The sequence below is a fragment of the Gymnoscopelus braueri genome (genome assembly GCF_963280865.1).
Source record: "Gymnoscopelus braueri genome assembly, chromosome: 10".
In the NCBI taxonomy this organism is placed as follows: domain Eukaryota; kingdom Metazoa; phylum Chordata; class Actinopteri; order Myctophiformes; family Myctophidae; genus Gymnoscopelus; species Gymnoscopelus braueri.
The window spans coordinates 13,911,586-13,929,476 of NC_137611.1; the positions used below are offsets into that span (position 1 = coordinate 13,911,586).

At 44.0% G+C, this 17,891-nt stretch overlaps 1 protein-coding gene across 1 annotated transcript in view; it reads right to left on the bottom strand.

Annotated features, from left to right (window-relative positions):
- The window catches only part of LOC308094424 (receptor-type tyrosine-protein phosphatase mu), a 240,057-nt gene extending 229,200 nt beyond the window's left edge, over nt 1-10,857 (bottom strand). Inside the window, 1 exon segment of the mRNA XM_080441069.1 lies at nt 10,454-10,857. Within this exon segment, the coding sequence (XP_080297195.1) occupies nt 10,454-10,541 (88 nt within the window). The 5' untranslated portion in view covers nt 10,542-10,857.
- Nucleotides 10,858-17,891: the final 7,034 nt, after the last annotated feature.

The following is a 17,891-nucleotide window of genomic DNA, read 5'->3' on the forward strand; positions in this document are numbered from 1 at the left end:
GGTAAGGAGACTCTTTGTGTCTCCTACCGGAACCGCTGCTGGTCCTCAAATTATTGGCTTAGGAATTCGACAAAAAACGAAAATATCCGTGAATATAAGTCTCCATGGGGTGACTAATCGATAGGAAGACAAGTCATTTTGGGGTGAACTATCCCTTTAATGTTTGCCTATTATACCCAGAATAGAGAGCTAGGTTTCATGACGTGGTTCTGAAAAGTGAGTGAAAACACAGTTCAAGGCATCATTCTGACAGAAGGTATCTCTGTTTTCCCACAGGCTACCTCGGGTTAGTCACATAAAGGCTTTCATTCACGTTATCATCCCGGTGTGTGTGTTCAGGAATGTTGCGCGAGGGGAGAATACAGCGCATCCTTTCTCTAGCTTCCTTTTACCCTACTCCTCTTCCTCCCTCTCTCCCATCACCACCACCACCCTCCTCCTCCTCCTTCCTCTTCTGAAGGCACTGAGGAGGAGGAGGAGGAGGAGGAGATGGGGGGGGGGGGGGGGGGGGCGGGTGCACTTCGGGGCCCCCGACAGCTCGCTCCCAATGTGACCACCCTCCACGGCGCGCAGCGTGTACAGTAATGCCATTAAACCTTCTGCCTCAGGGGAATTAGTCACGCGGAGGCTTTTGGGGGGGGTGGGGGGGTGTGGGGGGGTTGAGGTGTGGGGGGGGGAACCCGTACAAAAAGAGAGCCCCCCCCCTCTGAAAGGGAGCCGGAGCCCTGCCTCGGGCAGGTCAGGGAGGGCTGTTTACAGAACAACAGTCTCTTATCAGCCGTGTGCTTCTCCCGAGGAGGCTCCACTGCAAACAGATAACAACCCTCCAAATCGGCGGCGGAGTGTGACCGATAAGGCCATAATCAGGTGCATTCTGCTGCTTTGGGGATGGAGTATTGAGAGGAACCATTTGGCGGGGAGGCGGTGTGTGTGTGTGTGTGTGTGTGTGTGTGTGTGTGTGTGTGTGTGTGTGTGTGTGTGCACGCGTGTGCGTGCACGTGTGTGTGGAGGGGAGCTTAACAATGCACTCCACTGTTAATGGTGAGATCATACGGTAGCAGGGATGCCTCCGGAGAAACGATGATGCAAATGTTAAAAACACACACTGATGATAATAACACACAACAGTAATGGTATTACTGACATGATAATGAAACGAACAATATGAATCACTGCCAACCGTCATTAACATTACCGTCATGATGAATATCATTAATATTCATAGTCATACTACTCATCATCACCATCATCATCATCATCATATGCATTCTACAGCCATCATAACAATCATGAACTGTTTTATTTTCAACTGTGCGCGTTGCTTTATCTCATAACGGTCATGTCCGCTGGCTATGAAAGCCCTTTTATTCACCCCACATGCAACTAAATAAAATCATTCTACAGTAAGTTTTTTGGCCTAATTTGTCCACTGCGATGGCTTCATTACCAAACACTTAAATGGTCAATAGGCCTGGCTTTTAGCGCAAGGGCAAACAGAACATGCGAAACAGACAGAGACTAATGCAAATAACTGGCGCTCAGAACAGGCCGCCTAATGCACTAATGACTGGCTGACGCACGCTAATGTGACGGCGACAGATCCAGACTGACAGTAATGGAGAATATCGCCCCTGGTTATATACTCACAGGGGGGGGGGGGGCGTGGTGGGGGTGGGGGTAACGGACGACAGGGGGAGGAACATACAATACACACCTGCCAAGTGGCTGTGCCGTTGACAGAATCCTAATGAATGGCAGGGCACAAGGTTGAAACAGTGACACTGCCTGCCACCCCCCGACCCCCCCAGCACACCCACACACACGCACACATGCGCACGCACACACACATTTGTTACACTGCCAGATACACCGTGTTGAATAGCTTACTGCAGTGGTTTTCATGTCAAGGACCCGCAAATGTATTAGTCCGCGGGACCGCCATTTGAAAACATGTGCCATAAGAGAAGCTTTGTCGAAGTTTGATATAAGATGTGTTAAAAACAGCCTAAAAAAAGTGTTTAAACTGTTCCTCATTCTGCAGGAAAGCCCCTCACGGGACCCCTGGCGTTCCCCCAGACCCCACTTTGAGAACCCACCCAAGGCTTCTACTGTACGCAGGCAGCTCTTTTGCGTGAAACAGATTCTGCGTCAAGTCATTGCAGAAGGAACTTAGCCTCCATGGCTCAGACAGACACATTTCAAAGCACGTGACTTTGGCAAAGCGGCGGCTTCTTTTGACAGCTCTGGAATTAGCCTATACTTCAAGTTTTGAGTCAAGGCTGCGCTCACCTGAGCCGTGGTGAAGACGTGCGAGTGCACCGCCGAGATCAACATCAACTACAGCTTTATAGCGGGCTATAAAATGGAATGGAACAAAAACAGCCGGTTCCAATGTTGTCTGTGACGACGATAGCAGACCTACAAGCTCACAACGTTTCGCGATACGACATGTTGTGAGCTTGTAGATCGGTCATTTATTTTCTTTTTTTTTTTAAATATATTTTTGGGGGCTTTTTGGGGCTTTATTTATAGTTTTCAGTAGAGACAGACAGGAAACAGGGAGCGAGAGATATGGGAGAGACATGCAGTAAAGATCGTCGGGAATGGGAATCGAACCCGCGACGCGCTGTCAGGCTAAATTGGAGCCTAGGTGCCCGGACCACTACGCCAGCCGTCCGGGCCCTGCTACTTCTTTTTAAGACCCATTAAGACCTGGAACGCATCTGTGTCACTTTTTGATTTGAGCTAAAAAGCATTATCAGATCTACAAGCTCATAACGCGGCACAGAGTGCCGCGCTATGAGCTTGTAGATCTGCTATTTTTGAAAAAAAAAAAAAAAAGCGAACATTTTTAACTCAAATCTTTGCTTCTGGGGGTCCCTGGAACAACATATTTTGAGATGAAGGTCGGCGGCCAAATACATATAATTTTGGGGGTCCTTGAAATGAAAAAGTTTGAGCACCACTGATATAGAAAACTGTTGGGATTTAGAAGACATTTGTAGAATCGGCTTCAGGTCTTAATGGGTTAAAGATACATTTTTTAAGTATGGCTCTGCAGGAGTCTAGCTGTCTATAAGACGGTGGGTTTGTCTGTGTGTGTGTGTCTGTGTGTGTCTGAGTGTCTCACAAACATCTGGACCGATCAGCGCCAAATATCTTGTGCACACTTCCATTAGGCAGAAAATTAATGTATGTTTTATACTTCTTGAAATATTTAAGTGTATTATATGGTTGGAAGTCAATGGGGTCCATAGACGACTGACATCATGACTGACGTCACAGGCTGCTCACATTGACCCACATCGGAGCCGCGCTGTTCCCGTGTGGATCCCGAGATCCGCGATAAGATTCTTTTTGAAAAGGCCAGCTTGACAGTGGTATAAAAGGACCTGATCTCAACCCTTTTCTTTTCACTTCACCCCTCCTCCCCTCTCATCATTTGTTAATAACAATTGGAGATTTGAGACCCTTAGAGCATTAATTAGTGAAAATGCTTGCCGAGTGCAGCCTGGACTCACAGCAGACACCTACAATGAATGCATACTTCTGTAAACATGATCCGCTGCATAACAAGTTGTTGTTTTTCTAAGTTTCTTTTTTTCAATGGTGATGAGATGAGAACTGTTCGGTGCATAGGCCCCCTCTCTCTCTCTCTCTCATCTCTTCTCTCTCTTCTCTCTCTCTCTCTCTCTCTCTCTCTCTCTCTCTCTCTCTCTCTCTCTCTCTCTCTCTCTCTCTCTCTCTCTCTCTTCTCTCTCTCTCTCTCTCTCTCTCTCTCTCTCTCTCTCTCTCTCTCTCTCTCTCTCTCTCTCTCTCTCTCTCTCTCTCTCTCTCTCTCTCTCTCTCTCTCTCTCTCTCTCTCTCTCTCTCTCTCTAACACTCCCCTCTCTGTCTTTCACTCTTTCTCGCGCTCTCTCTCTCTCTCTCTCTCTCTCTCTCTCTCTTCATTAGGCAGCCCCTGTGCTGGCCCGCGTGCGATTCATTAGCTTTTATCCTCTTCATTTGAAGAAGGAACTGTGTGTAATTAGAGCAGCTCTGTTTGTCCACCAATCCCTCACACAGTCACATCTCAAGGCCAATTACCATTCCGCTGCACGGGCTCCCCGATAACATCGCCACATATCAGCCGCTTCGAGAATTAACTTCGCAACTATTATCTGCCTCTCAAGAATGTAAATAAAGCCGCTCGCCAATCAGCGGCTAACGACTGAATGTGAATGTGGAGGGAAAGATGATGAGCCATACAGGAGACACAGGTCACACAATTACTTGTTCCTGTTGCGTTGTAATGAATAGACTGGGGACATTTGTAATAAAATAGACTGGGGACATTTGTAATAAAATAGACTGGGGACATTTGTAATAAAATAGACTGGGGACATTTGTAATAAATAGACTATCTCCTAGGCAGTGGTGAACAAAGTGTAGCCTATACTCAAACCCAGTACTTGAGTCAAAGTATACTGTACATACATACTCCTGGTCAAATATTACTCAACTACAAGTGAAAGTTGCTCATTCAACTTTGAACTTGAGTTTAAGTATTGGAGTACTAAAAATACTTAATTATTCAAAAGTCGAAAGTACATTCTGTTTTTAAACGTCAATGCATTGCTGTATTAAAATGTTGACATCTTCCAAACGAATTCAAAGATTTTCCAGAGATTTTCAAACGATATCAATAATAGTGAAAGTAGTCGGTCTACAAGCAAGAATTGCACAAACAAAGTGTAGTCAAAAGCACAACATTTGTCTTGAAATGTGGTGTAAAAGTCATGAGTATTCAGAAGTACAAATACTCAAGTATAGCTCAAAAGTATAGAACTCAAGTAAATGTACTTTGTTACTGTCCGCCACTGCTCCTAGGTGATAGACTCCATGACGCTGTCAGGGTGTTTTTAGTTTCTGGAAGGCATGTCATCATCGTACTGTCTGTTCCACAGTGACCTGACCATGATGTAAACAGGAAATGTGTCCTATTTGTAGACAGAGTGGTGTGGTGTGTGTGTGTGTGTGTGTGTAGGGTGGTATACCGACATAAATAGCATGTACCGCGCTGGTTGCCTTAAGTTTGATTCACAAACGGTGTCCATGTCATCGATGTCACGCCGCCTGCATTCAGTCCTGGAGCGAGTACCGTATATATGTGTGAATGAATCACCCAACCAGACTGCAGCAAAGTCAAACTCAGGTTTTCTTGTTTGGGTTCAACTTCACACTATGCTCTATATGCCAATGGTTCTCTAACTTTTTCATGTCAAGGACCCCCAAAATGATATCTATTTGGCTGCCGACCCCCCCCCCCATCTCAATTTGTGCCAGGGATTTTTTTGCCGCGCTATGAGCTTGTATATCTGCTACTTTTGAATAGCCAAAAATATGGTTAAAGTGGTTAAAATGATTGTGACGCTATATTAACTAATTTAGCTGGGGACCCCCAGTACCCCCCGAAGGACCCCACTTTGAGAATCAATGCATTCTATGCTATGCAGATGCCAGTCCCTTCGTGCAACCACTTAAGCCCTGTACACTTAGCCGTAAGACGAATAGCTCACAGGCTTGCAGATCTGCTCTTTTGACATTCTTAGAATTTTTGTGTAACTTGTTTAACATTTTCTGTCTGTAAGGACATGGCCAAAACAGGTTAAAGGTCCAGTGCAATGGCATTTTCAGTCATTTTGAAGTTTCAGTCTGAAACGGCCTCGCAACCAATCAGAAGGTTCCATCCCTTCAGGCTATGGCACGGTAGAAATGGTGCGCAGTGTTATTGTCTGTAATCTGCGAGCGCAGGCTGGCCAAGGGATAGAGACATGGCCAATGTGCAGAATGTTTGTTACCAAGTTGCTTATTTCGAACCAAAAATGTTTTCAGATACATATTTTAAGCGTGCTGATTAAGTTTACAATGGATAATACACCGTCTGGACGTCATCTTGAATGAGATTCAAAACGGAGTAGTTTTGTAATTAAAATCAGCTGTGTTTGGAGGAACTTGCAGCTATGGGAATCACACAGCTGAACTAAATCAAGATTCATTTATATTCATGAAAGTGTAGTATCTATGTCATCACGCAGTACGTTTCCGTTTACAGAAAGTAATTAAGATTGGCTGTTTAGGGACTTTCAATATAAATATACGAAATAATATTGTTTAGTTTTTCTTTGGCATCCATCATTAGGTATGTCCATATGATGACCACAGATATGCTCTAAAATTGTGAAAAACATATATTTCATTTCACTAGACCTTTAACCACTTGAACCCTAACATACCTATTCTGGAGGGGAAAGTTCACTGAAAATGGCAGATCTGTTGAGACGCGTCGAGAGTTTGTGCAGTGCAACTCAGGTCCGTTTCACTAAGTATAGGGGGTCTAAGTGGTTAAAGTAGTTAATTGAGGAGGCACCAATGCGGCCGGTGACTGCCGATACTGGCTCAACCCCAGGCTGCAGTGGCTGCATGAGGCCTACCCACCCAGTACTAAAATTACCAGTTACCAGAGAGCAGATCAGATATCAGAGAGTGAATTGACTTCACAGACAGAGTGATGTCATATCGCTCAATGTCAGAGAAACATCACAACATCAAAATCCAAGACGATTCTCCTGCATGAACGGAGCAATCCACAGTAAGTGACATGCCGTACACGAGAAGACACAATGTTTGAGGTACAGTAAATCCATGGCTTTCCTTCATTAGTATATCAGCGAAAGAACTTGGGAGCTTTGTAGTAAACCTCAACTTCTGCCACGCATTATCATCAATCACCAGGGAGCTTTTCCCAATGCGGTTTAAGCACAAAAGAGGAAAAAAGAAATCACATGCATATTTAATTTCATTCTCCACTGGCTCACACAAAGCAATGCGCCACCCTTCACGACACCTTTCAGGAAAAGTCTCTATTATGTCTGAGTCAGCTGGAGAAGAGGAAAAAAAAGCCCATAAAGAAATAGGAAAAACATTTCATGAGTGAAAAACTATCTCAATTATTGCCAGACTTCAAATAAAGAGCTGTTTATCTTCCCGGGGCAGACGACAGCGTTGTTTTTACCCCTAGTCAGGCGGCATGCGGATGGCAATCAGGATCGGTCAACCAGGACACTATCGGCGGCAGTCACTCTGTGTTGACAAAGTACAGCAGCACGCTCCGCAGCGGCGGCACAGGCATTATTCTCAACGCAGCGCTAACCCCTATCAGAAAACAAGGCAGGTTTTATGGCCGGTGGAGAAGATGGCACACATAACAAAGCGCGGCGGCTCCCAGGAATTTAATGTGTTCGGTCAAAAAGACAGAGTATTGATATCAAAGGCCAGTCGTGCCAGAGAAAAAAAATCTGTCCTCATAACGCGGGAAAAAACACAACAAGCACACGACACAACAACCCCCGTGATTTATAGTGTTGTTCTTTTGTTGGGGTTTTTCTCCTTCCTCTGGTTCTGAACTCGGAGGCATCGCGGGTGGAAAAAAAATAAGACTATTTCATCTCGACCCTGTCATTGTGGATTAATATGTCGGTGTATAGGCCTCCTTGTCCATGAAATAGGTTATGTTATGTTGTTATGTTTTGTGGTTGAAGTTAAAAGGCATGGTGATGATAAGAAACCCTGTCTCTGAGCCCCATAGGGGCCCCACCTGAGCCCTCACTCCTGTGTCTGCTATACCTCTCAGTGCCTGTCAGATATAATAAAAGAAAAAGGGCAAAATATTATCATGCGCAATCTTTAGAAAAGAAAGACAACATATAGATTGCTTATGACTCACTTAAGGTTTCAAAGTCAGTCAGTGCCAAGTTGAATTAATACACAGTAAAGGTGTTAATTGACTCCGCCAGGCCAGACGGAGGATGCCCAGAGACTATGTTTTTACTCCTGTCCGTCCATCCGTCCTGTGTGTCCTTATGTGTGTCTGTGAGCAGCTAATCTCCAGCACTGCTGGACCGATCAGTGTGAAAATGTTGCACGCCGATCGCTGATCACACACACACATCTTGCTACATCTCCAACAGATTTTGTCCAAAAATCACGCAAATCTGTATACAAATTATCTCTGGAGTCATGTGATCAAATTGAATCAGTCAGAGTTGTGCGATTCCAAAGTTTGCGGACCCTGGGTACTATAGGCCTGGTGGAGACTTGCGCTCCAAGGAGCGCACTTTGCTAGTTAAATTAACAGTCACGATTTTGCAGTGCCTACTCTGGTTACCCTCCCTGATGTGATTATGAGTTATGCTGTATCACATAACTCTGTATAATAAACTCCAGCCCTGCTGTCCCTGCACCATTGTCCTGTTCTAGCCTCCACCTCTTCTTCACCCATGTGGAGCTAATCCATCACCCAGCCGGAGAGGCTAAAACACATTCAATTGATTTCTCCCTGGTTTACATATTTACACCCACAGTCATGCAATTAGGACCACATTTATCGATAGCCTGGGTACCACTGGAGGCTGCAGCGCAGACCGCTCCAATAAATCTCCCAATCCTATGGGTTGCCACTGGGCAAGACCGATAAACCTCACACAAAAATGTTGTGGGAATTCTTTTTTTTCTTCTTTTTTTTTTTAGCTTTTGGGGTATAGAGATTTCTGAATCACTAAAACTGCCTCCTGGCTGTTGATACCTCGCTGCGCTGCATGACTTGGTGAAACCTGTTCTCAATAATGCGAGTTGTTTTTGTGTTGTTTACTTCTGTGTAACTAGGTGTGCTGCTGTTGCTATTGTGTGGATCAGATCATCTCCCTTGAAAGTTGGACTCTTGATATCAACACTACCAGCCCGGGTAAATAAAGGTTGAATAAATTACACCACAGAGACCGTTTCTGCACCGCATCCCATGCATTTGACTTGGGGCTGTTCTACTACAGTTGATATGGACGTCACAATATGTGTGTGCCATACTGCCCCCTAGAGGCTCTCTGAGAATTGCGGCTGCCATCCAAGGAATCCACAGCATCCTACAACTGAATGTCACACAGCATAACTTAGCCTCGCGCACACTCACAGCTCGTGCACAGTGTCTAAAGTAACATGTTGGAAAAAGAACTTGTTGGCCCCGGCCAACAGATATCATCTTGTGTGAACAGTTGTTCACAAGATTAATAATATTGCTGACATATTAACATCCATCACTCTCAGGTTCAGCATTCACTCTAGTGCACAGATATTGATTAACACATAGCTTACCAATGTGTCCCTCCTCCTTACACAAAGAGAGAGCCATGTTGACCAGACCACTAAAATGACCCCTATTAAAAACTGACATAAATCACCAATACATCTTATTGATAGTTGGTCGTTACAGTGTAGATTTGCTACAGTCTACATTACAATTAAGTGCATAATTTCAACTCTGCTTAAAACTAAAATAGCTTTTTTTCCCCTCTCAAGGTTTTTAGAACCGAGAGTGTGATTTCATCAAGTCTATCAATATGACTAATTAGTGTAACAACAATGCGATGCAATAAGGAAAGTTTGCAACTATAGGCTATACATCAGTCACACTAACATGAAATCAATTGCTGAATCACATTTCACAATAGACCACTACATCATCTCAGAGTAATGAGGAACACAGAATTCACACACACAGCCTTTAATATAATATGACCGCAAGTCACTTAGCAAAACTGTGTCGCGCATGCAAATGCAAGGTGTCAGTTAAAAGTAAGTAGTCAAACAACTTTCCCCACATTTCATTACAAAGCAAGGGACCTCATACAGGCTGACCACTCAACAACATGTACGACACAGGCGTTACAGACGGTCTATTATTTCATTGCCATATAGGTCACTTTCAAATAGCCAACAGTATACAATACATCAGTATAATACTCTAGTCTAAAATACTCTATAATGCTCTATAAACGAGCAGGCTACACCATATCAAACCCTTTTGAGCTGAAAAGAACAGACGGGAGAGAACTCTGCTGCGCTCTGCGTTGTATATAATAATAATGGAAGTTCTGTAAATAAATGTTGAACTGTAGGCTACATAATGTCCGCACATAATGTCCACACACGTGTACATCAGCGTACAATTAAAGTTCAATCAGGGTTAAACTATGACCAGCTGTGATTATATCTAGGTCTACTGGCAGACAGTAGTAGTAGCCTAGTCTACAACAAACAGCCCGTCTCCTCGACACTTTTGATCAAAGTCAACCCCTTGAGGGTGAACGATAATGAATCACAACAGACAGCAACTTTAATGGAGATATTAAAAAAGTTACGCACGGAGGCGAAATCAATGTCCAACCCGCACCACGGACCGTGCGTCACGGCTGTAGCGATCCAGCCGAGAGCCGTGGCGCGCAGACAGACAGTCCGGGAGAGAGAGAGGAGACTTCAGTTGGAAACTATCGATGAATGACTGAGGCGTGGAGGTAATAATAACGACTGAATGAACACGCACGCAAATGCAAAAGAAACACATGAACGGGTTGATTCTTACCTTTATAAAGTTCCCCGCCGCGGACGGACAGCAGCGCCAGCATCAGGGTCATCGCAGCGAACAGGCAATTGATAACTTTATCCATCATGTCGATGTGATCTCCAAAGCGTCGTTAAGGTGGTTAACCCCCCACCATGCATAAAGCCCGCCAAGGGGGTCAACTGGCACTAAAAACTCTTCCTCTTCTTCTTGTGCACAAGTTCAATTCTCTACCTCTGTGTAGAATACTTAAGACACTGGTGCAGCGTGTGCCGTGCCGTGCCGTGCACCCTGCCCCAAATTCGTGCGTCTGTGGTGGGGCGTGAGAAGGGCGCTCACACACACGGACATCAGACTCTCCAAAAACACACTTCCTTTTTGGACTTCCAGAATGTTTCTCGGAGGAGGAATGTGAGAGTTAGTTGTATTTGTAGAGCTGATGGAGACAGTCAGTGAGTGGTCTCTCCTCTCCACTACTCCAGCTCTCCTCTCCACGCCGCCAGAGAGAGAGAGCAGGGAGCGAGCGTGGATGCGCACGGGGCGTGCGCGCCGGTCCCCGTCTCAACCGGTAGAGGGAGCGCGCGAGCATCGAGGGTGTGCGTGGCTGGCTGGCTGGCTGGCTGGCTGGCACGAGCCGAGAGACGACCCCCCCCCCCCCCTCAGGGACCCCCTCCTTCTCCTTCTACTTCTTCTTCTCCTCCTCCTGCCTTCCAGAGCTGTTGGGAGTTTGTTTAATGAGCTGATGAGCTCTGGGAGTTTGGTGAATCTTTAACACAATGGTTCTCCTCAAAGTGATCAGGGGTCCTTGAGGGGGTTCCGACTGTCCAGGGGGTCCTCTGGAAATTTGTGAATATAGCATAAACATTTTGTTTAACCAGTTTAACCCTATATGTACATTGTCTATTTGAATATAGCCGATCTTGTAAACTGGCTATTTTCCCTGGCACAAATTATTTACAGATCCACGGCCAGTCCACGGCCAAACACAAAAAGTAAAAAAAAGACTGATCTAATAAATCATGTTTAGAGAAAGACCTGTTGATAGGCACACGTAGTGTGTTTGTTGTATTGCTTGGTTGATTCATTCTAATCCAAGGACCCCAAAATTCGGACATTTATTTGGTCGGTGGAGTGTGGACCCCCATTAGAAAGGATTTTGTGCCAGGGGCCCCCATGATAGAAGATTTCCGTTGTTTTTTTCTAAATCATTTCACACTTTTTCTAGATTTCTCAAAATCTTTCAAAAATAGCAGATCTACAAGCTCCCAACCTGTTGCATTGTGACGCATTGTGTGAGCTTGTAGATTGGCTATTTTTTAAAGATAAAATAGGGTTAAAGTGGTTAAACTAATTTTGATGCTATATTAACAGATGTCCCTCGTCGCTGGGAACACTGTCCAGGACGGGAACCGCCTTCCATTTCGACATCCCGCCACTCCGACTACGTGGCTTCCGCTTGCGGTTAGGGTTAGGGATAGGGTTAGTAATGTAACCGTCAAGGACCCCCCAGAAACCACTATTTTCTCTTTTCTTTTCTGTTATTGTAAGGGAAGATTTACAGTGTTAAAGATAATTGTTATTATTTGATGTTCTGTACTAGAGTTAGCTAAGCTTAAAGCTCATTTTCATCTGCCAGTCCCTTGGCTTTGGCAGGTCACAATTAAAACCAACAAACATAAAAACTGTAGGAAAGGATATTGTGCTGCACAAGATATCAGTTAGTAATGTCGGAACAATGACATGTCGGAACAATGACATGTAACCGTCAAGGACCCCCCAGAACCCACTCTTTTCTCTTTTCTTTTTTGTTATTGTAAGGGAAGATTTACAGCGTTAAAGATAATTGTTATTATTTGATGTACTGTACTAGAGTTAGCTAAGCTTAAAGCTCATTTTCATCTGCCAGTCCCTTGGCTTTGGCAGGTCACAATTAAAACCAACAAACATAAAAACTGTAGGAAATGATATTGTGTTGCACAAGATATCAGTCCTTACGATAATATATTGTTATTAGTTATCACTCAGGACGCTATTGGGGGGCGAGCGCGTCACTTTAAACCTCCGATGACAGTGGCAGGTCTCGGTAATGTTGTCCGAGATCTTTGGAAGTAGGCAAGTAGAAGTTGAACTGAGCTGTGTTGCTCCGGAGGGCTAGAGTATAGGCCTTCACCTACAGTGGAAGGTCGAGGTAGCCCTATGTTTCTTCTAGTACAGATGTGAGGGTGTGTGGATGTGCTGTGACTCTGTTGTCTATTCAATAGGGTTATTCGTCCGATTCAACTTGAGAATGTATGTATCTATTCTTTTAAACCAGTTGAGATTCCCCCCCAGGACATTTTTAACAGAGTAGATGTAATTTCTAGTATTCTTGTGGATTTTGGGAGTTTGACACTTTTATCAGCCTTTACTTACATAGGATGCATTAAAAAGTTAAAAGTAGCAATAAAAGAGCCATTTTTAATAATAACCACTAATTACTTAAAAATCACACCCAGTGTGAAGTGGGCGGTGTCTTGCTAGCTAATCACAATACTGAATGGAGTCACTTAAAAAAAACCATAAATGTTTTTTTTTTAAGTGCATAGTCCTATTTATAGGGCTATGCACATGTGTCATGTTTCACTAGCCAATCACAGTCCTGAATAGACTGTGATTGGCCAATCACGGTGCAGGGTTAGGGGGGTACACTGGTGGCCAATCACAGCGCAGGATTGGGGGGTGCAAATATCCAAACCTCACATATAGGGGCGGTTTCACCGCCCAAAAATCACACCCAGTGTGAAGTGGGCGGTGTGGTCACAGTGGTCATCACAGTGATGGAAGTTCACTTAAAGAAAAGTAATATTGTGGACCAACCATTGTACACCCCTAACTTAAAAAAAAACATAAATGTGTTTTTTTTAAGTGCATAGTCCTATTTATATTTGAACATTTTTGAAAAGTGTTTGGAGAAAAAAAAAAGATATTTTTAGATTATTTTTTTTGTACACAAATCTTCTCTTCTGGGGGTGTCCATGGCACAAAACAAATTCAGATGGGGGTCCGCGGCCAAATGCATATCATTTTGGGGACGGGATCCTTGGCACAAAAGAGTTTGAGAACTACTGATTTAGAAGGCATTTGTAAAATCGGCCTCAGGTCTTAACTCTTTAACTGCCATGAGTTTTTCATAAACGTGTCAAGCCACTGCCAGCGATTCTGAGCGTTTTTACTGACCTTCGAAAAATCATGGAATATTTTCCGTGATCGTCGTCCTCACACGGGGGTCTCGTATAATCAGGGGCGTCTCATATGATCGTCCAACCAGATTTGGGATTTTTTTCTAAGACAAAACATTTTTAGAGACACTTGGTCCATTTCTTTTTTACAGTCTATGGTCAGTTCCCACCTGATGTCGTGTGGGAGTTCCGACCGTTCCAGACCATAATGAATAACCTCTAGCTTGCATAACATCTTTAGACTAGGACTTAAGTCTAGAATGTACAAGTCATAAGTGGATGTTTTGATGTGTGTGTTTCGTCCATCAAATTCAAATTTATGAAAGTTACACCCTCCAACAATGACGACGCGATCTCCCACCATGCAGCAGCACATGTAATTCGTCTGAGGCGGGCTTTTCCCCTTGGTCTCAACCTTATTCCAAGAGAAGGTCCCTGGATTGAATTTCCACGCATCAAATGTCGGGCTGATGTGGTCACCACCACATATGTACAACTCTTCATTATAGGCAAAGGCTGAATGACCTCTGTGTCCTTCTGGAAGAAGCTGCGAAGAAGGCGTGCTCAGCCAGCAGTTGGTCTGTGTGTCAAATACCCTGATGTTTTGGATGTAGGTGGAGTTGCTCCCCTGGCCACCAAAGCCCCCTAATACAAACATATTTTTCCCGATGATGGTGGAAGAATGATATCCTGAAACAGGTGGGCGAGGGCCTCTGCTGTTAATTAAAGACCATACCATCGTGGTGGTGTCCAACTTGTAGATGTCGTTGGTGTATTCAGTCGCCCTCCACCCCCCATGGATGTACATGACCTTCACGAGGACACAGGCTGAGTGGTCACCCCTTGCGTCTGGTACAGTCCCAGAAACCTTGGGTTTGAACCATCTCTGAGTGCCGACATCAAATGCATGAAGCTCATTGTAGCACTGATATGGCCAGCAGTCAAACCCTCCCCAGATGTAGATGATGTCTTCTATCAGCACAGCTGTGTAGGACATGCGCCTGGTGGGAATCTCAAGGGGACGATCTCCTCTTCCACTGGTCACTGGGGACCACTTCATCCAGCGCACAGATACTGTGTTGAAGATGTACATTTCCATATGATCAGTGTCATGTTTGCATTTCATAAAAATGTACAGCTTGAGTCCGACTACCACAGCACGATGGCAATGCCTTTCTCTCCCTTTCAGATGTACCGTCCAACGAAACATTATTACAATTCACTGAGGATCTCTGAAAGCAGGTGAATGTCTTGGTCCAAATTGCTAAATTGCCATTTAGTTTATTGTACAGTAATTTTAAAGGACAACGACATGGTTGCGATGATGTTGCGATGATGTTGCGTGATGACGTCATTAGGTAGAAATAGGACGGTGCGGAAGTCAGGCTTCTGTCATTGACCATGTTGTAGAAACATCTCGCATTTGAAAAGATATGCCAGGGGACTCAACCATTTAAATTTATTGGGCGTCCCAATCTACACCGTAGTATCATCATCAGTGTTAATGTAACCCTGGTCCATTTGATTCCAGAGTTACAGACACATAAGGGTCAATTTCATCAATCTAAAATGACACAGTATATGCGTTCCTGGATTGAATGTGTTAGACAAGGAAATAATAGAACTTTTTGAACTTATTTCTATTTTGTATTATCATAAAAGTCTTGGGGCCCCATCTTACCCCTATGTGCCTATCTTTTAGACATATTTTACTATTTAAAAAATCACACCCAGTGTGACATGAGCGGTGTTATTTAAAAACAACAGTGGTCATCACAGTGATGGAAGCTCACTTAAGAAAATAAATATTTATTTTGAAGTGCATGGTGCTATTTATAGGTTATGAATTTCGTCATGCGTCTCGCTAGCCAATCACAGTACTGAGCAAAGGGTCTGAATACTTATCAGCCAATCACAGTACAGCGAAAGACACATTTTCACGACGGATGGGTCATGGGTCCTAACCCCACTTATAGGAGCGGCTACACCGCTCAAAAACTCAAGGAACTAGCAAATTAACATGAATGGCCGCGGCTGCATATCAGTGAGGGGCCACACAAAAAGGGTGGAATCCCCAAAACAGGATAAGAACAGGAGAAATGGAAGAACAGGAGACGTCCAGGAGATGGGGTCAAATAACAGGAGTCTCCTGGTGAGAACAGAAGGGTTGGCAGGTCTGGTTGAGATGTATGTATGTATTCTTCCATGGGTCTACCTGAGAATAATTAGTGTTCTAATCTGGTTGAATCTCTAGGGAAGGCTGACTTATAACTAAAGATGTGACGCCATGCTGTGACGTCACGCTGGCCCAAATTAGGTGCTTTCATGCTGGGCGTCGTATCCTTCGTTACAAAAACCATAAGAAACAACAAAAGCACACAGGACACTGGACATCACACTGTGGTTGACACCCAGACAGCCTTTCTTCTTGATGCCATGACTTATTCAGCCACCATACATCAAGCCAAGCAATGCTTTTTGAGAGTGCCATATTTTCATCTATATTTCAGATATTTTGACACCCTTTCCAGACACTGACACGGTGAGGAGGTACTTCAGGGTCTGACTTAAAAAGGACACGTCTTAAGTACAGAAGCGCACTGAAGGAGTCACATTGTTGAGACAGAACCATGTGAACTTGCACTTACTTTGCTGACACTGTTATCCAGAACAAAGGATTTGATGCAGAGCCCCGACCGAGGCAATTTTAGTGTCCGATACGATACAGATTTTGGAGAGTCCAAAAAGTGCAACATGTTATAATCGATTTGAAAATGTTTGATTTGATTAAAGTTCCTTTTTGAGAGCGTTATAAGCAAACAAATAAAAATTAACACAAATCACTTTTTTATAGATACAAAATAAGCACACAAACTGAACTTGATTTTATTTAAACACTTGAGACCTATTAAAAAAAATTCAAAAACAGCAATCAAGCTCACATGATGTCACATTGTGACGCACTGTGAGCTTGTAGATCGGCTATTTTTTTTTAAAGTTCGGGATACATTGGCTGCAATAATGGCATGTACCGACGTCATCAGAAAAGTCAAATAATGGCCTATATATCGGCCAAACCGATATATTGGTCGGGCTCTAGTTTGGTGCCTTGCTCAAACATACTTCTGCATCACACTTGGCAGTAGTTGGGATTAAACCCACAGCCTTTCACTCAGGGTATATAATGCCTAAAATATAGCCAGCTTCCCTTTTTTTACATTTAGTTTATTCAAATGTCTCACAAACCTTTGTGTTTCCTCTCTGGGTTGATGCATGCAGTGATCTCATTAAAGCCAACCTGGGTTGACATTCAAAAGGACCTCATTATTTCACGAGGCAAAATGGCATGCCATCATCAAACACTTTTCCAGTTTTGATGAATCAATAATGAACCTCTGGCTCGTTGTTGGGGAGCCTGGATGGAGAGGTAAAGAGGCCGGCCACAGTGCCCGACAGGTCGCTGCTTCAATCACTGACAGGAGGCTGTATACCTTTGACTGGAGGGTGGCTGGTATTCATTCATCTACCGTGCTCACCATCTCTGCCTAAGTGCACTTGAGCAAGGCAAAGGTACTAAACCACCACACAAAATAAATAAGGGAAAATAGCCGATCTACAAGCTAACAGCGCGCCTCATCGCAACGTGGTGTGAACTTGCAGATCTGCTATTTTTTACTGTTTTTGAAATAGAGCTTAAAGTCCTGAAATGCATAATGTGTGTATCTGTAACTAAGGATGTGCAAAAAGACCCTTTTCAATTACCTTGTGTACATTGACAATAAAGTAATCTTCTTCTATTATGCAAATATGTGTGTTGAATTTGCAAGCGCAAACAATGCCAGGATGTTCTCTGCAACAATATATCAAATGCAGGGGCAGCAAACACAAACTTATGTCAAAGTCAGTCAAAGTCTGCCGCCTTATTGTTGTAGCGTGCATAAACACACATACTGCGGTTTCACTCATAGCAGCAGTTTTACGTCCCTAATTAAAATGCAGGGAGATTGACACAGGTCTACTTTTAGCCTTAAAATGACCTCCTGTTGTCAAGGATAAGGCTCCAGATTGTTTTTAAAGTGCGCACACACCACACGTGGGCAGAGCGATCCCAGGGTCGTAAAAACCTCGCATATCAGACTGTGTGCGGTGTTTAGTCATTGTCTCAGCCATAGCAGTTATGTTGGCAGGAATGCACTCTGAGGACAGCTGTCATGGGAATTGGTGAAAATGTGATGCTCTCT